The sequence below is a fragment of the Mya arenaria genome, chromosome 3, assembly GCF_026914265.1.
Source record: "Mya arenaria isolate MELC-2E11 chromosome 3, ASM2691426v1".
Taxonomy (NCBI): Eukaryota; Metazoa; Mollusca; class Bivalvia; order Myida; family Myidae; genus Mya; species Mya arenaria.
In genome coordinates, this window is record NC_069124.1 from 14,358,500 (window position 1) to 14,378,797 (window position 20,298).

Genomic DNA, 20,298 nt, shown 5'->3' on the forward strand with positions numbered 1-20,298 from the left:
ATTTCAAGTTGATACCACTAATAGTTTAGGAGATATACCCCGGACAAGCGAAAATGGCAATAACTCCAAAAATATGGCAGCAAGAGTAACGGTTCTTTAGCACTGCACTTGCCCTCAATGAGATCTATCTAGCTATGAAGTTTCAAGTTGATACCTCTTATATTCTTCAAGATATGCCCCGGACAAAACTAACAAAGGGCAATAACTCCAAAAAATATGGCAGCAAGAGTTACGGTTCTAGTGCACTGCACTTGCCCTCAATGAGATCTATCTAGCTATGAAGTTTCAAGTTGATACCTCTTATATTCTTCAAGATATGCCCCGGACAAAACTTTAAGCATGAAAATTAACAAAGGGCAATAACTCTAAACATATAGATGCAAGAGTTACGGTTTTTGTGCACTGCACTTTCCCTCAATCAGATATACCTACGGAATAAGTTTCAGGTTGATACCTCCTATAGTTTACAAGATATGCCACGGACAAAACCTAAGCAAGAAAATTAACAAAGGGCAATAACTCTAAAAATATGGCAGCAAGAGTAACCGTTCTTGTGCACTGCACTTGCCCTTAATGAGATCTATCTAGCTATGAAGTTTCAAGTTGATACCTCTTATATTCTTCAAGATATGCCCGGAAAAACTAACAAAGGGCAATAACTCTAAAAATATGGCAGCAAGAGTTACGGTTCTTGAGCACTGCACTTGTCCTCAATGAGATCTATCTAGCTATGAAGTTTCAAGTTGATACCTCTTATATTCTTCAAGATATGCCCCGGACAAAACTTTAAGCATGAAAATTAACAAAGGGCAATAACTTTAAACTAAGAAAGCAAGAGTTACTGTTATTGTGCACTGCACTTGCCCTCCATGAGATCTATCTACATATGAAGTTTCAAGTTGATAACTCTTATATTCTACAAGATATGCCCCGGACAAAACTTTAAGCATGAAAAATAACAAACGGCAATAACTCTAAAAATATGGGAGCAAGAGTAACAGTTCTTGTGCACTGCACTTGCCCTCAATTAGATCTATCTACATATGTAATTTCAAGTTGATACCACTAATAGTTTAGGAGATATACCCCGGACAAGCGAAAATGGGACGCGGACGCCGCCGCCGACGCCGCCACCGACGCCGCCCCCGACGCCGCCGACAAAAGTAACCCCTATATGTCGTCTTTTCAGGCGACACAAAAATGGGCATGTTAACTGATGAACATATTAGTTTTGTTTAAGATTGAATATATTTTCATATGTTTTGGTTCGGTGCCAAAATGTATTTAATTTCAAACTTAATGCTATGATGTTTCGTGCCACTATGCAATGATAAATTATAACAAAGGCCATAAGAAGAATAGAATAACACTAATATTGATCCTTGACAAATAATAAGAGCGTAGCTTTTTATCTTTGTGTATCTTGTTATTCCGACAACTCAGCCTGTTTATCGTTAAGCAAAGATATAAATGATAACATGAATGAAAAATAGATACATTGTCGAAAAAAGTCTCGAGTGCGAAGATAAATTATTATGACACAGTATTCGCAGTTAGTGTAAAAACAGCACTTTTAACGATATCGAAAATAAAGAATTACAATTGATGTTAATAACAATCAAGTCAGATATGCAAAACAAATATGATGAAACACAACTCATCGGTATCCGTAAGGCCAAAGAAAGTTGTGTTTTCGTTTACATGGCAAAAAAATAGGGTCGGTCGGTCGATTCGTTTTTTAACAGTTTCGATGTCAAATAACAGGATCCTGCAATATTCTGTTGAATCAGATCAACTATCTTATATCTTAGCGTTACATAATTCACAAACAGACAGAAAACAAATAGCATTGTTAAATGTCTAAAATCATTACCTTTCCTTGGACAACCGTGTTTCCCCACCTTTAATGCGATCCGCATGTAAGACGACCCCTAGCTTTGCCAATAAAATCTGGTGTTTTTTATGGACTCGTTTATAAGACGGGGTCGATTTTTAAAGCAAATCCAGCACTTAAATTTCTCCAAATATGTGATGATGTTCAAGACAAATATTCAATTATCAACTCAATTGTTAATTTGTTTAAAGAAAATCGCCGATTGTCTTGTCAACAGTGAGCTCTCTAATGTGAAGGTAGGTTAATAATAGAAGAATGAAACGCGGTTATGGATTTATTGAACGTATTTCATTTTCGAACAATCAAAGGTTCATTCATATTTGTAGTGAATTCAAACATTCTCAGTCGCCGATAATTGATTATTATATTTTCGGTGGTATTTTCTCACCAGTCTCGACTAAATCGTGGGGGTAAAATGAGATCAAACGGTATCCGACTGACCGATTTAAATATTAACCATTGCCACGCGCCTTGATTTATTCAGCGCTCGTGCCCTGACGTTACAAATTGTACCGTTTGATCTGCAGCCGACATATTCCAATACATGTGAATTTTACCGTAATGCCTTAAAAAGAAGATTAGGGTCGGCGAGTAAAAAATAGAATCTGGCGGGTTACCGGAAACACACATATATTTTTTTGGCCTAATACACCATACACGAGTGTATGCACAATTAAATTTTATATTTAGGAAATATAGCGTAAATACCCTAAATCTCTTACCTGACATCGGACACAGAGTCTGGATGTCGGTTGGGGCGGGGCTTTCTCGCTTACCAGATAGAACACCGCCAGTCCGTTCAGTACCACTAGTAGAATATTCAAGATCCCGAAAAGACAGATAGCAGACGTGTAGATTTGTGAGTTCTTGTCCTTCTTCCTGAAACTCTTTCTACCCTCGGCTGACTTAGACCTTTGTGTCGCCTTCCTTTCCAATCGTGAACTACTTTTCGAAGTCATTCCGTGTTCATCATGTCCATGTTCAGGATTCGTGGACAATCTCATCATGTTTTCCTTTGTATGATCCATTTCTACGACCTTATTCAATACAACTTTAAAACACTGCAAAATAATCTCATAACTGATGACAATGCGAAACCACGTTCAGCTTAGAATTAATATTTTCGAACTAAATTGTTTTCCTTGTTTCGTTTTCTGAAAAACGGAAATAACCTATATTGGCTATTATTGTCTTCCTCCAAAAATATAATCCGATTAAATCAGCATCGGAATATCAGTAAGCAGGGAACTCTAAGTTAAAGCATTATATATACAGACTCACACATTTCTAAAGCTTTTAAATTCACATTTATATTGAAAGACAACAAACAACGCGATATGGAAATGAGTGAAATTTAAGTAGTTCAAGTATTCACCGGTAAAGTGTATTGCGCATGCGTTGAGGCATAACTACGCAGTAGTTAAATATAGTAACAAGTCAGTCATTGAGATCTTGCAATTCTATGGGGGGTTAAATTTTAATCTTCGTTGTTTTCAAGTAAATACTGATAAGGCGTATATATTTAAGTTAGTATTGTAACTATTATTAAATAATTGAACAAGCATGAGGTTATGGCATTATAAACTAGTACAGGGGCGGCGCCAGGAATGGACGTTAGAGGGGGGCGTAACAAAGTGGCGCACGCTTTTGACTAACGTCCCTCAATCAGAACTGAAAAGAATTTGGTTGAAGGTGTGGACAGAGTGGGTTCTCCTACTATCATTTTTGGCGTATTTTAATATTTTAATACGTTTGCTCCCATTATAAAATAAAAAGTAAACTTGCACGAGTTGGGGGGGGGGGGTGCGCACTGCTTGTTAACTCGTGTTTCATTGACCATACTAATGTTATTTTGATGTGCGTGTGATACTATGTCTGCGGTGTTTGTACCGTGTGAATTTGGTGCTTTTTACGTTCGAGTCTCCCGTTCAGTGTCGTAAGGTCTCTTGCATTGTGCTTCCAAACAGGCGACCGATTGTTCAGAACTTTGTTTTAGGATAAATGTAATGATATTGTTAACGTCATTGTTGTTAACTTTCAAATCTTTACTTTTATGGAAGTTTAATGGATACACATGTGATCTGTTGGGTTTTCTCTCCAGATTTGGGACAACTTTGTTTTTGTGTCGCTTGAAAAGGGGTTACTTTTGTCGGCGGCGTCGGCAGTGGCAGTGGCGGCGGCGGTTTCGGTTGCGCCAGCGGTGGCGGCGGCAGTCGCGTCCCATTTTCACTTTTCCGGGTCATATCTTGTAAACTATCAGTGGTATCAACTTGAAATGAAGATATATCTCATTGAGGGCACGTGCAGAGCACAAGAACTGTTACTCTTGCTTCGAAATTTTCAGAGTTATTGCCCTTCGTTAATTTTCATGCTTAAAGTTTTGTCCGGGGCATATCTTGAAGAACATCAGGGTTATCAACTTAAAACTTCATTTGTAGATAGATCTCTTTAGGGGCAATGGCAATGCACAATAACAGTAACTCTTGCTTTCTTAGTTTTAGAGTAATTGCCCTTTGTTAATTTTCATGCTTAAAGTTTTTTCTGGGGCAAATCTTAAAGAATATAAGAGGTATCAACTTGAAATTTCATTGCTAGATATATCTCATTGAGGGCAAGTGCAGAGCACAAGAACTGTTACTCTTGCTTCCATATTTTTAGAGTTATTGCCCTTTGTTAATGTTCATGCTTAAATTTTGTCCGGAGGCATATCTTGGAGAATATAAGAGTTATCAACTTGAAACTCCATATGTAGAAAGGTCTCATGGAGGGCAGGTGCAGTGCACAATAACAGTAAATCTTGCTTTCTTAGTTTTATAGTTATAGATGTTTGTTATTTTTTTGCTTAAAGTTTTGCTCGGGGCATATTTTGAAGAATACAAGAGGAATCAACTTAAAACTTCATACATGTAGCTAGATAGATCTTATTGAGGGCAAGTGAAGTGCACAAGAACCGTCACTCTGTTATCTATGTGTTTAGAGTTGTTGCCCTTTGTTAATTTTCAAGCTTAAATTTTGTCAGGAGCATATATCGTAAACTATAAGAGTTATCAACCTGAAACTTAATAAGTAGATAGATCTCATTGAGGGCAAGTGCAGTGCACAAGAACCAGATTTATAGCCCTTTGTTAATTTTCGTTGTTAATTTTTGTCCAACTTAACGTTTTTACCTTCAGTTCAAATGCCACCTACTCATGAAATTTAAATGGCAACATTATTGTCTATAAATGAATAAAATGCCAATCCAACAGCTATAATGTCGACAGTAAATAATTCGTCAGGCGACACATCCGACTCGCGGAGTTCTAGTTGTATTTACTAAAATGTATTTGCATATAATTTTTCACCTTAAAATGTAATAACGATATCGTTAATGACGTTGTTAACTTAAACAAAGTTCTCAACAATCGCCCCAGGGTTTCTTATTTTAATGTTTGACTGGTGGGCTTGTCCCTGTATATTCATTGTGTTATTTTACCACAGAGGCGTTTACATCTTATCTAATTTAGATTTTAAAAGAAAGAAGGTCATATGCAGGTCAATCTCATTAAAATCAGATCCCCAATACACGCTTCACGACGTTACGCTATGTACATAACGTAATGAAATGAAGTGAACGTCACGATATGATTTTAATGAGATTGTATGCAGGTCATACTTGTTTAAGAAACACGTTTACGACAGGGGATAAACATACTTGTACTTGGGTTGTCTAAATAAATTCGACAAAAATTGACATTTAACATACTTTTCCATGGGGATATCACTCAGTGTATTATTTTTAAAATGCTAGGAAAAAGTAGGTAAAAGTAATGAAATTGTGTATAAATACTGGAATAATAGTAATTTGTGTAACACATATGCATGGTAGTAGTGCGGCAAAACTGTATAAACATTTAAATGTGTTTAAACATAAACAATGGTCATATAGTACTCATGTTACGTGCAGAAGCCGTCGTAAAGAAATAGATAGAAAACTAGAAGATGATAAAGCTTAGAATAGGTCTAAGTAGTTTACCAAAACACAGTTTCAAGTCTTGCAAATTCTCCATTTTCACTTTGTCAACTAACAATCTTTCAGATTTTACATTTAATAACTGTTTTGTTAAGGCCTCTAGAAGCATAGGTAAAATACGAGGGCAGCTTATGCGCCAAGCTAAAAGTATTATAAACCTACTTTCCAGGTCAAAATATCAAATATCGTTCGAAAATACCTAAAGAATCCGCCATTTTGTTCCGCGCTAAACATTTTCTTCATTTAAAGATTTAGTTCGACAAAGCATTACTAGTAAAAAAACACCTTCAAATTCAAATGGCAGAGGCGAGAGTAAGCTTTTAACTTTCTCCTCAATTCTGTATATTTATTGTTTTGTGCATATTTTATGTGTTCATTATTATGTAGTGTTACCCATGTTAATAACTATTGCGTATGTCTCCAACTGTGTACACTTTGAAATGGAAATAATTGAATAAATATTGTTTAAACCAAATGCAAATGGAAAAAACAACATGAAACAGGGGAGTCATATGAGTGCGCTCTACGTAAAATGCAAACACACACAGTTTATTGGCACAAACACACACAGTTTATAATAATCGGATCTATATAAAAAAGAAAGCCGGCCTTGCAATGGATCTTTGCCTTAAACATCTCTTAAAGCTGCACTCTCACATGTTGAACGTTTCGACATTTTTTTTTTGTCTTGGAACAAGCCAATTTATGCGAAAATGCATGTAAACCAGTGATATAAGACTGCTGACAAAACAGTAGATCGCAGATTTTTATACTTAAGTTCAAAAATTGATGTTTTATGCAATTTTCTTAAACCGTTAGTAACGGTTTAAGCCGTAAAACATAACTTTGAAAATCTGCTATCTGATCTTTTGTCAGCAATCTTTTAGTATTGGTTTGCAGATATTTACGCAAAAAATTGCTTTTTCAAAGGCAAAAAATAATAAGTTGTAAATGGTATATCTGTGAGAGTACAGCTTTAAATTGTGGTATAAAGATTGTTAAAAAGTAACGACAAAACTATATCAATTCTAAACAGGAATAAAGCTAAAAATGCAATTTTTAAAACAACGTAACTTGATGTCATTGGGTTGCGCTGTTTTGCTGTACCACAAGTATTTAAAATTATTTCGACATCAAGCAAAATAATGTACATAAATAAAAAGTCAAAAATGAAGAGAATCTGTGATTGCTAGATACATAGATATAACTATTAAACTGAATGTTTTATGTAATAAGTCAACGTAGTTTTTATAATTGCCCTCGTAAATTTAATTCGAATTGCAAACCGAGAAGACTGTAAATGCTATCATGATGATAAGGTTAACCACGTGTTTTGACAAAGCTTATGCAAGTTAAACCATTTAAGTATTCAACTTAAAAAAACCTCTTATCTTAAAGTTAGAAGGTAATAGAACATAACAATAAAGACAATGAGAAAAGAAATAGCTCTCACCTATCCACCTTTTGGGGTGCAGGCTTTTTTCCATTTTAGCACACATCGTTTGAGTCCATTGCATTCTAAGGAGGCATCACCTTTCTTTAGAGAGTCTTCCTTACATGCATCCATTCTTTAAATACTTGCATCAAGCAGCGGAATTGGCAAATTGAAATTATTTAAAACAAAAAAGGCACTATACCAATTTTCCTGAGACACAGGATTACACATATGACATGTACATACATTGGGGAAAATAGATGGTTCACCCCATTGTATCTAAATCCTTCTCAATAGGTTTTACTAAGTTATAAATGTGAATTTTGTTTTTGTTTCTTTGATAAAATATACCAGCATATTCAACCAGTTATATTTTATTTTTTTAAGAAACGTAACTAGTTTTTTTAACCTTGCGCAATGTAATCAAGAGGAGGAACTTTTAATCCTACATGTATATATGGTTTTGGTGATCGTAAAACACTAGAAATAGGTGCAATTACGCGTAAAAATAGCAATATATAGTACATTAACCTAATGGTCCCTTTCCTTTAAAGTCCAACCTGGTGCAACCTTTAAATACCAGAATATTTTACATTTTACAAATTATCCATTTCAACCGTAGAATGATGACATTTAAAACCATTCCTAACATTTGAATATAAAAATTCATCAATTAAGGAATATTCAGTGGAAATTATGAAACAACATGAGGGTCACTATGTACAATGAATAGCGTTCTTGCATGATTTATTGTAAAATCTTGTTGGATGCTGTTGTTGTTGTGTTTGTTTTTTTATTTTAGTAAAGAAAATAATCGAATTATGTAAAACAAACGAAATTGCATTTTCTAATTTTACAATGTTTTGCTTTTGAATGTGGAGTGGCTTTTAAAAAGAGCTGTTTAAAAAGTAACAAGAAACGCCAAAATGCGTCGAAAACAGGTTTTGAATAATTAACTGAAGAACTTTAGCCTTCGTTGTGAGATTCAATTTAAACTGGATTATGTTTTAAGTTAAAGTGACATTGACATTGACCATAGGAGCCGAAAATGCGATCCCGTGAAAGTCCTTCATAAACTCTTCCTACATTCCAAATTTTGTTTGCTTATTCATTTTGGTAATGAAAACTCAGGATGAATATTATTTGAGAGAGCCTATGCAAGTGATACGGGAAAATTGTGGAAATTGTTTTGTTGATTAAACATCTGCGCCCATCGTCAGCATTAAGGCTTGACTCAGTCGTATGTCGGTACCATCAACACTTTAATTGCATTTTAAAAGGAAATGAGTTGTACGTAACTGGAAGTGTATTTTCCAGTCAATCAAAGATTGACTAAGTATTTTTTTTTTCATTTTCATCAAATTTATTGATGTAAAAATACATAAGGATGAGGTGTAAAGCGTCCTACCAAATTTAAGATAGTATAATTAGTTACATGATAGAACAAATTGTATGACACTATTGAAAAACATACCTAGACAAAAAACAAAGTGTATGAAACTATTTCAAAATAAACTACACAAATGACAAATGTTTTGATATAGCTGTAAAAAGTGACAATCCAATCTCTTTTTGTCGTCAAACAAAATATCATTTCTCAGAATTAAACTCATTTTCAAATATTTCATAATCAAGCAACTTCTACATGTCTGTATAGTTATTTCCAGTTCTGCATAGGCTAATCTTTAATTCTTTGTTTAACAATCGAAAGTGAAAAAAACACACAAAAACATGACATTTGAATAGTCTGGTCCATCTGTATTAGAGCATACGTTCAAACCATGTCATGAAACCAATAAACTTAGGAAAGAGAAAAATTGACAGCTAAAACAAACTTGCAACAAAGTTTGTTTAAAAAAAAGCCCTTCGAGATCCTTCTACCTAGAGTATCATCAGGTTAACCTTTAGCATACTATCAAGCACAGATTCATTGCAGATTTGATGGATTGTGGAACATTGGAGGGGGGGGGGGTAATTTTTCTTTTAAAGATTGCAAAACATTTGGTTCGTGAATTTTTAACAGTTAACTATGCCCGAGTTCGATTTTGTATGAGCAGTTACTTTATACCAATACACTAAGTATGAAACACAGCTGTCATAACCTAAACTACATTGTTTCGCTATTATAAGATACTATGAGAATAAACATGTACTAGTAATATTGTGAAGTATTTAAAATTTCAAATTGAATTAATTTTAAGAATATTTGTGCGAAAAAACTACAGAAACAAGCTCAGTAGCAAAAAGTTTAAACATAAACCCGGTTTAATGGCATCGGGTAAACGCCAAAGACATAGAACATAACATCAAAAAATCACAAACAAGAAACATGGAAGAACAGCACAAAACTCCACAAACAGCACATTGCATACATACTATATATAAAAAAAACTAGGTATGTTTATCAAGGATAGTTAGGTAACGCCTTGGAACGGTCAGTAAAATGTAAATTTACTGGGGGTTTAAACCAGTTTAAGTGCACAAACCTCACTCTTATCCCAACAGTTCTGAATAAAGCAAAAACGAAAAAGGTAAATCTTATCAAAGCATGCATTAACTTGAGGAAACTTAACAATAAAAAAGATAATAATAAACGTATAGGTAAACCCGAAGTACTTCTATGATTAGAGATCCCAACTCTATCTTAAGACGGACGAATACAATTCAGAGCACCTAACGCAAAAACTTTTCAAAGATACGATGCAGTCATTGTTTGAAACTATGAGCATCCCACACAGTCTGCTTATAAATTAAAAGGTTTAAAACTGTGTAATCATAGAGATTCATGATAAAAAGCATTATTGTACTAAAACTGGGAACAAATAATACTGTCGCCGAAATACGTCTTAGGTATACATACTATTCCTCCTTTTTTAAAGAGTATAATTCATTATCAAATGATGCAATACAAAATTCAATCAGAAAAAATTCAATAGAAAAATATGTTATAGAAGACATGAAAAGCTTATACAAAAACAAAAGTAAAATTAGAAAGCATCAAGAACAATACAAACTTATATACGTAATATGAGTGATTTATTTACCATTCTGGTCTATGCATGATTATTTAAGAAGCATTATAAACTCCAAACAATATAAGAATGGTTTCATGGTATGAAAAGGTTATTTCAAATGTGTAAAGCATTATTTCAATGTCGACAAGTATATGATGGAAAATGTCTTGATTGAATGGAAAGGTACATCCCTCCTAGTCGGCACCGAGAATATATTAATAGGCTATGTTTCTTCATGTTTGAATAGGAAGTTGCTGGTAAAGTTTCTATTTCAATTACTCAATGTCTTAAGATTAATATGTTATAAAGGCATGTCTAATAAAATTGAAAGCCTATATCACAATTTAGTGAAAAGTACACTAGCTATCACGCGTTTGAAGATTGAATAGTTATTAGACTGTTTGATTGTGAAAACAAGTATAATTACAAATGATATACAGAACAGAACAGAAATTGTATTCGACTAAAGCATAAAAAGCTTACTGTCTCAACAATATGTATAGAAATAGTACATGGCATGTGACAATTATAACATAAGTTCTATTAGTAAATCAATCAAAAGTTTGATATAAATATTGTGAGAGTGTGTAAAACAATAACAAGAATATTAAGCTATAATATGAAAAGGTAATTATTTCGGCGATATATAGATCTATAAAAATTATGTATTTTTCTCTCTATATAAAAACTGCTACACGGTGACTTTTAAATCTTGACAAGATTTGAGCCACACATTTATGTACTACAAATTACCTATTTGGAGATATCAATATATGCAATATCATGTCCATCCATATTATTGTTTTATTTGCAAGCTTTGTATGTATTGAAAATCATGGGTCAATTTATTGACATGTTTTAAACAAATAATGTGTATGATATCATTTCTAAATATGACCTCTTCTTCGTCTCCTTCATATACTAATACTGTTTTTTTACAATCAAATATTGAAGTTTATGGTTTAACCCCTTTACCTCAATAGTTGGGATGGTATTCCCTGGACCGAAATAGAGCGAGACCTGCGATGAATGGCATCTGGAGGTTTTTATAACAGCATGTGAGCCCCAAAGAAGTTAATATGTGGCTCGGCCATGACATCATAGTAAATAGCTCAAAGTCTATTGGAGTTATGCTCAGGACAGAAATAGTTTGGACGCGTTCGATGAATGGTATCTGTTTTATTATTACAGCATGTGAGCCCCAAAGAAGTTCATATGTGGCTGGGCCAGGACATCATCCTTTGTGTAGACTTTTACGTAGAGTCTGTCTCCATCTTCAAGCTGCAGGGAACTAGCCAAATAGCTTGACCCCACCACCCGCGGATCCTCGCTCTCACACTCTGTCTCCCGGCTCCGCATCACGATGGTTCCGTGACCTGAAATGGGTTCATCTTATAAAAGATGCAATGTAGAGCATTCGTGTTACCTTCATTGGAAATGGCATTCGGAGCTCCTCGGCCGTTTTTATCGAGAACAACCTCGGATGTATGCCGGTACATCTGTAGAAGTAGTTCGTAAAAAATTGTATTATATCATTAATTAAATGAAGTGTTTTAGCTTGTATTTATTGATCTAAGTTTAAATTGATTGCCAGTGAAGTGTTATATTGCAAACATAATTAAGATTCCCAAGAGTTAAGTCATTAAGTTTAACTGCTAAATTAAATTACTACGCGATCTACTTGCAGCGGACTTAAATATACCGATTTCTGAGTATGTGAACCGTCCATATATACCGAGGTTGTTTTCGATAAGAATGGCCGAGGAGTTCCAAATGTGGAAATGGCCATATCGAAATGAAAGCTACAATAGGATTAAGAGGGATTGTCGGGGAAAGGATGACATAACTCCAGCGGTCATCGGGCATACACTTCTGGCTTAGAATTCCGAGCAATGCAGTTGGGTATTATTCATTCATTCATTCATGAGAACAGAACTCTTGAACACTCTTCACGTGAGAATTATCCAGACCACTCTCTTGGTCGAGGAACAGTTTGATACTCGATTTTAATTAAACTGGCAGTGTATCATTTAACATTTTTGACTCTGGTGAATAGCTCAAAGAAAAGTGATTACTCGAAAGCCAAAAACAGCAATGAGGACTTATTTTGGTATGAGTCGAAAGCTGTTTACTTAGAACAAAAAGGCAGAGACATGTCCATTTCTATTTCTCACTGATCACTTCTAAAGTATAAAATGGAGGCAAACGCTTGAAGACGAAAAAACTCTCTACCTGTGGAAGTCCCTGCTTTCTTCATGTAAATCATGTGCGAGAAGACCACAGGCTGGTGACTGCTGTTGTTCTGTTTATGGTCAAAATGAACCTGAAATAAAATAGGGGTTCAACCTGGGTCGAAGTTTATTTTAAATATAAAATACAGTTTAAACCATGTTCAATAAAAAAGTAATGAAATGCTAAATATACCATCAGTAAAAATTACATATTTGGGTCATATCGATTTCTCTAACCCATACCTGACTGTACACGTGGTATACGCCAGCCTGCTTTATCGCAATTTGCGCGTCATCTTCCAAATACTGTATCTTCTTAGGATCGGGAACAAGGGCAAGTACATTGTTCTGGTCCCATTGCATGCGGTGGTGCTCAGAATCTAGAGTGGTGTTCAATAATATTTTGTTCAAATATATGTCAAAGATAGCATTAATCTGAAACGTTGCGGTCAGTATTTGTAAACGAACCTCTTAAAACGTTTAATACCTTTTCCCCACATAATTATTTTGTCGTGAAAGACCTTTTCTCGCAAATATAGCCGAAGGTAAATTGACCGTGCGAAGCTGATGTTGATTCGGATGAGGGCCACTATGTTAATTGAATAATATCAAACTAATAAGCTAATACAGTATACGTTTGGCCAATTAACAAAGTCGTTCTCAATTTGTCTCAACAGCGCGCATTCTAGCTGTGTTTAGCACCACAAAAAAAGACTCTTACACGTGTGCAAGTACCAGATAGACTGTCTCCGAATTGTTGTAGCTAAGTTCTCCTTCTACTTACGTATCTGTGGTTCACTGAAGCCCATGACTTTAATGGAAGGTCTCGCTCGGAATTCATCACCGTTTCTGTCCTTACAGTATTGAAATGTTTTATTGCCTGAAAGGATATTTTTATACAGTTATTATATGTGTACGTTATTAAGAAAATTGAAAAAAAAGATAATTATGCAAAACAAACGCTTTAAATACTGGCATTATTTGCATGTCATAAATTGGAGAGAGTAAAAATTTCAATTTATGGGATATCACATTCTATCTAGCACGTTGAACACGAAATGGGGATACTCTCAGATATTCGTATGTATTTGAAAAACGAGTTTTGACCTTTTATACACTAGAAGGAACTCAAATTTATTCTTGTAGAGGTGACGGTGATTTTTCTTAAATCTTGAACTGTGGATTAAATGTACGATCTTTTTTACATTCTTACTTACAATCGATATATCGAATTATTTTTATAATTTGAATCTAATGCATGTTCATGTTTCAGGTACATAGCATCTATTGAATAACTTGATAGATTTGTATAATTGGAAGCATTTGATTTTGCCAGAGAACGTAATGAACATAACATTGAAGAATGTTATATATAATATATATATATATATGAATTATGATATGAAACAAATATTTTTTATCTGGAAATAGACTTACTGTTCGTAAGGCGTGTTTTCATCCATCGTTCTGTGTACTGTAAAACAATACGAATGTACGACTTTTTTGCAATATGATAATTTCATTAATTTGATTATTCAAGATCAACTGTTTAGATAATATTTGAAATATTCTACATTAGACCGGGTGCAAAGAACATTATAACAGAATATGGAAGAACAAAGTAATTTATAATAATGTTCATACAATCTATATATATTGTCTTGTGTCTCGTTGAGTGTTTGTGGGGCTCTGAATCGTGTGTCTGGGCTCGTCTCTGTAGTTTTCATCGTAGAAATAATGGCATAAGACTTACATATTCCACCAGATAGTTGAGATGTTTGGGGGCGTCAAGGCAACACGTATCGTTCTCTTGTACAATGTGTTTCCATGTCTTAACGTCGTCTGGGTGCCCTTTGATATCCTGAAATGGAACAGCATAAACTGTGTGTGTGTTGACATTAGAACTAAATATGGTTAAACAAACAGGCCCACAGTAGATCATGATTATTTCCAACCAATAGTGTTTTGCTTTCTTGTTTTAGCAGCAATGAAATATGAATTACAGTAAAACACACTTTCAGTGACTATATTTAATAGCAATGATAGTGTTCGAAAGAAATGTAATAGAAACGACAGCAACACGCCTAGCAACACAATATTGTCTGTGATTATGTTCATGAGCAGTGTTATATGAACTACAGCAACACGCCTAGCAACACAATATTGTCTGTGATTATGTTCATGAGCAGTGTTATATGAACTACAGTTAAAAACACGCCTAACACACTCATCAATAAATCAATAAATGCTGAAGTGAAGACATAAGTAATAATTATGCTGATATACTAATGTCAACGTGAACATGAGATTTATAAAAAAATACGCTTATATACAGAACGAGCTGGGTAATGATTCAAGATTTCAACAAACCTTTTATTTATGGTTTTGATTGAGTGCCAAACTTGAATTGTGCAGTATTGAATAACTCTTATAGAGCCATGACAAATTTCAAGTGCGTGAAAATTTAACTTCGTGTGTATTTTGCCAGTCTGTTATTAATAAGTGCTATCATGAAATTAAGATAAATATAAAGTCAAAGTATTGCGTACGAAGATAAATGCTTATAATACAATATTCGCAGTAAGTGTAAAAATAACAGTGCTTTTAATTATATCAAACATAAATATACACAAAAAAGCACAATGAATATTGCTATTGATAAGCACACAACTCATCGATATCAGTAATATACATTACATACGTACATGTATATGAAATCAATTCCATTCAGCGGGAATACCCTAAATCTCTCTCACCTGACATTGGACACAGAGCCGGGATGTTGGTTGGGGCGGGGGCTTCTCGCTTGCCAGGTAGTACCCTGCTAGAGCGTTCAGTACCAATAGTAGAATATTCAAGACCCCAAAAAGAATGATAGCAGACTTGTAGATCTGGTTGTTCTTGTCGTTCTTCCTGTTAGTCTTCATTCTCTCTGCTGACCTAGACCTATGTGGCGCCTCTCTTCCCAATAGTGAGTCACTTTTCGAAGCCAATCCGTTTTCATCAGGTCTATGGTCACTTTTCATGGGAACTGTCAATTTTTCGTCAATATGATTCATTTCTACGTCCTTTTTCAACATTTAAAACAACAACAGCAAATAATCTTATAACTGATATCAATGCGAAACTACGTTCGATTTTCTTTCCTTTGTTTCGTTATTTGAAAAGATGAAATAACCTAAAGCTATGTAATTTAATTCCTCTTTCCGTGAAACGATTTAATCAGCACTAAGATAAAATTAAAGCATTATATATGTAGCCTCACACTTTATAAAGCTTTTAAATTCACAAATATTATGTAAGATAACAACTTCAAACAAAACGATATAGAAATATTTGAAATTTAAGTTGTTCAAGTAGGTAAAGTGCATTGCGCATGCGTTGAGGCATAACAATGCAGTAGTTAAATATAGTAACAAGTCAGTCATTGAGAACTTGCATTTCTATGGGGGGTTTTACTTTAATTTTCGTTGTTTTCAAGTTAATACCGGCTCTGATGAAGCGTATATTTTTAAGTTAGTATTGTAATTATTGTCAGTGTTTGCCCTACATTGCCAGTCAATCAGAGGCGCTAGATTTTAAAAATGTTTCGTTTCTTATGTGTGAAGAATCGTTACTTATTTCTGAAGACAACTCTTCAGGATTTAGACAATTGCTATGTATACCGCTCGGCTTGATTTTAAATATGATGCAATTTGGGAGGGCCTAACACTAAGTCGGTTTGAATTTATTTAGTAATTTATTCTTGAATAAGAAGCCAGGGACGCTTCACTGCGCTTCGCTTCCTTTGATTACTTATCCATGAAGAAATTACTTAATAAACTCATACCTATACTTAAATAGTGGGACATGCATGACGTTATGGCGTAATATAAACTAGTGCAGGGGCGACTCCAGGAGTTGACGTTAGAGGGGCGCAACAAAGTGGCTCAAGTTTTTGACTGACGTCCCTCATTCAGAACCGAAATGTATTTGGTTTAAAGTGTGGTCATGGGGGGTTGGGTGTTCTCCCCCCTAGATAATTTTTCTAATTCTAGTTCGAAATTTGGGTGTAATTTAATACTTTTTTTATACTTTTTTCTCCCATAATAAAATAAAAAGTAAACTTGGACACGTTAATTGGGGGGGGGGGGGGGGCACCGCTTGTTAACTCGTGTTTCACTGACCGTACCATGCTATTTTGATGTGCGTGTGATACTATGTCTGCGGTGTTTGTACCGTGTACATGTGGTGTTTTTACGTTCGAGTATCTCGTTAAGTGTCGTTAGGGCTCTTGCCTTGTGCCCCCCAGACAGGGGACCGATTGCTCAAAAGTTTGTTAAAGAATAAGGTTAACGACGTTGTTATCGTCATTATTGTTAACTTTCAAATATTTACTGTTATAGAAGTTAAATGAATACAATAGTGATCTGTTTTATTTCTACTTAGATTGGAGATAACTTTGTTCTTGTATTCACTAAAATGTATTTGCACATCATCAAACATTTAATATTCAAATTTAACAACAATATAGTTAATCATGTTGTTAACTTTAACAAACTTCTGAACAATCGGCCCAGGGTTTTTTATTTGAATGCTGGACAGGTAGGCTTGTCCCTGTATTTTCAATGTGTTATTGCACAACAGAGGTGTTTACATTTTATCTAATTTAAATCTAACATCTTGTCAGTTTTAGCACACAAACTTGATCTTTACTTATAGAAAATAGGTCATATGTAGGTAATAACTGTTTAAGAACCAGGCATACGCCAGTGGATAAATAAATGCGTGGATTGTCTTAATAACTTTTACGTTTTCTCATACTTTTCCACTGGGATTTCACTCAATGTTTTATTGACTTTATGCGGCTGTAGGCCGCTAAACTTTTATAGCCGTATCTCGGAATTTACCATCGGTAGATGTACATCATAACAGTTTTAACTTTTACCAACCACAGCGTTGTTAGAACTGCGAGTTTACATTTACATTTACAACTAAAAACCTAGTTACCAATTTGCTGTAACAGCTACGGACTCATTCAGAACTCTTCCAACATTTATTATCGAAAACAACATCGGATGTATATGGATGGTTTACAATGTCAGAAATCCGGGCTTTACACTCTAACTACGCTGCAAGTAGATCGCGTCTTTAATTTTAGCAGTTAAACATTATGACTTAACTCTCTGATTCTTAATTATGTTTGTAAAAGTACACTTCACTGGGAATCATTTAAACTTAGAAATACAAACGCACATTAAAACACTACATTTAATTAATAATATTACTCAAACAAGTTCAAAAACTACTTCTTATGTGTACCGGGTTTCGACAGATGTAGAGCGAATAAGCTTTGTTTTTGCGTAATTACGAAATTAAAATCATAGCAAACGCCATTATTTTAATGTGGACGTGTAAAAAACGCAATATAAAAGTCAATCGGAACTCCTCGGCTAGTATCAAGATATGGCCTCGGATATAATACGGGTCGTAAGAAAATAGTCCATCATGGCCGACCAAGAAGATGTTCAAACAACCAAGAGATATGTTAGTCCAAAGACAGAATGAGGAGCGAACTTTTACCACTTATTTGTGTGTAAGTGTTATTTTTATACTTATTGTATTTTAATAAAATATATAAATAGTTTTAAAAGAGCCCTAATGAGAAACTAATTGGAAATGTCATTAATGCTTAGTGGGTGGGGTAAAGTCTTCTTTCATTTGACAGATTCTAATATAGTAAATAACAATTCTGAAGCTCCAGTGATCAGTGGCAAAAATTAAGAAAACAAATACTCTATTTGTTATAACAAATAAGTCTGAATCTGACTTTACTTAGATCGATAATAGGTTAGACTTTCTTTCTCAGTGTATTTATCTCATACATTTCATATCATTAACTTTAATTTTTTATAATTTTAAATTTACATTCTTTTAACCAAGGATGTATGGTTTATATGTCCGTGAGTGTTGGTATCGAACAATTTAATGTAATGGCACAATTGAATGCCTCGGCCCTGTTCACTAATATAGTTCTCTAAATAAATTAGATCTTCATTCTATCGGTTTAACAAAATGAGTTTGAACGCATAAACCAGCACACATTTCTTTCAAGACTAAATTCTATGATATCCACCAGTGGTGGTGATGCAGAAACATTGAAAAATGCTGACATTTTTACTGTGCCAATGAAATGCAGACATTTAAATTTTAATCTTATTGTCATTTTCAGAGAATAGTATGGTACCAGGGGTGCAGCTGACTCTGATTCCCGGCTTCTTCTAATGAAAAAAGGCAGATGAGGTAATGGTTGTACTATTTTCGAAATTCGGACAATTATTTAACAGTCAAGTATCCTATTGGTTTATGCCCAAAAGTACCTGCATATTTGTACAATTAACCAACAATTAAAGATTGACAGTATTAAAACATCAACATTGTAGATGAATTTAAACATGAATTTCATTTCATTTTTTTTAATTTACCGGTAGTCCAGAGCTAAAAGCTGCTCTCTCACAGATTGACAGTTCTTCTTGGTCGTTCTTCAAAAGCCCAAAGGAGTAATTAAATTAAATTTACACCTATAATTAATTATATGGCTTAAAGCAATAGCAAAACAATATTTTCCAAACAATTGAAATCTGTTCTATTATGTGTGACCTTATATGACTAGTTGGAGGAAATTTTCAAACTTGTATATGAAAGACTGTGATCTGATATTATGTCAGCAGTCTAATATCACTGGTTTCCATACATTTGCACAATAATTGCCAATTGGTTTGTTTAAAGATAAAAATAAAAAGGTGTCAGAACAGTAAAACCATGAGGATGCAGCTTTAAATTGGTGTTGCACTTAATGTTTTGTGAATACTTTTCTGTTGTTGTACAGGCTTTTAAAATAATTGATCTGAAAATATAATTTCTATTATTGTTGTATTTTCTGTTTTCTATTTCAGGCACTGGAATCCGAATGAAATCAAAAATGCCATTGTATGAGGATTGACCTGCAATGCATGGAAATCATCTAACACAACTGCAACGCCTACCTTGGAAAAATGAGTGCAAGATGGAAACAAAGCGTTCAGTGGAACATCTTGTCATCTCAAATATTTGATGACTTACATACTGATGTGAAGTTGAAGATAAAAGTCATCTGTTGGTCCGTGATTATTAAATAAATCCGAACATATATTTAAAAGGGTAATATGGTAAAGGATTTATCTACGCTTAAAGTGGTTTTCCTATATTATGAAGGGAATATAACTACAAAAACAGAAACAGATGGCATCGGCAGACCAAATAAAGGAGAACTATTTTGTTCAGTTCAATTTTTAAGACTTCAGAAAATCCGTTAATAGGGCACATCCTTGCAAATCCCATATTGTAAACTGGGCTCTTTAAATTAAAATGTGAAAAGGTGAAAGTGGTCTAGAGGATAAGCCTCAAATTCAAGGTTGTGAGTTCAAGATACTTTCTCTTGACCTCAGGAAAAGGATGTCCATTCTTGTTTCTACTTAGGCAACAGACTTAAGAGTGATTTTGTAAGCTTCCAGCTTGCATAGCAATCTGATAAGGCATAAAATAAGATACTAGCTGACTTGCAAACAGTTTTAGCTCCACTGGCCGAAGTCTATGGAGCTTATGTCGTCACAGATTGTCCGTCGTGAGTTCGTGCGTGCGTGCGTGCGTGCGTGCGTGCGTGCGTGCGTAAACTTTTACTTTAAACGACATCT

The 20,298-nt window shown here is 34.4% G+C and overlaps 2 protein-coding genes and 1 long non-coding RNA gene across 5 annotated transcripts in view; 1 reads left to right on the top strand and 2 right to left on the bottom strand.

The window, feature by feature from the left end:
• The window catches only part of LOC128227402 (uncharacterized), a 74,095-nt gene extending 70,839 nt beyond the window's left edge, over positions 1–3,256 (bottom strand). For 2 of the 3 annotated variants that reach the window (XM_052937907.1, XM_052937906.1), the window contains exon 1: positions 2,617–3,256. In XM_052937907.1, coding sequence (XP_052793867.1) covers positions 2,617–2,922 — 306 coding nt within the window. In that variant the 5' untranslated portion in view covers positions 2,923–3,256. The remainder of the gene's footprint in view (positions 1–2,616) is intronic. The other variant, XM_052937905.1, reaches the window with a different exon arrangement.
• A 3,178-nt stretch (positions 3,257–6,434) lies between these two features.
• Positions 6,435–15,930, bottom strand: LOC128227405 (uncharacterized). Its single transcript, XM_052937909.1, has 7 exons — positions 15,343–15,930; positions 14,340–14,447; positions 14,024–14,060; positions 13,371–13,466; positions 12,830–12,966; positions 12,588–12,678; positions 6,435–11,731 (listed from the first exon to the last, which is right to left on the bottom strand). The coding sequence occupies exons 1-7, from the start codon at positions 15,664–15,666 to the stop codon at positions 11,541–11,543; spliced, it is 984 nt and encodes a 327-aa protein (XP_052793869.1). The 5' UTR covers positions 15,667–15,930; the 3' UTR covers positions 6,435–11,540.
• Positions 15,931–18,063: 2,133 nt separating this feature from the next.
• On the top strand, positions 18,064–19,742 carry LOC128227406 (uncharacterized). The gene is made up of 3 exons (XR_008259817.1): positions 18,064–18,161; positions 18,798–18,868; positions 19,522–19,742. It is a non-coding gene; the product is annotated as an uncharacterized LOC128227406 (long non-coding RNA).
• Positions 19,743–20,298: the final 556 nt, after the last annotated feature.

Bases quoted from the DNA above. Each gene is read 5' to 3' on its own strand.
- LOC128227405 (XM_052937909.1), bottom strand. From the start codon at position 15,666: ATGTTGAAAAAGGACGTAGAAATGAATCATATTGACGAAAAATTGACA. The intron at 14,448-15,342 runs GTGAGAGAGATT...GTTCCATTTCAG, and splicing joins GGCTCTGTGTCCAATGTCAG to GATATCAAAGGGCACCCAGA. The intron at 12,967-13,370 runs GTAAGTAGAAGG...ACACCACTCTAG, and splicing joins CTTCAGTGAACCACAGATAC to ATTCTGAGCACCACCGCATG.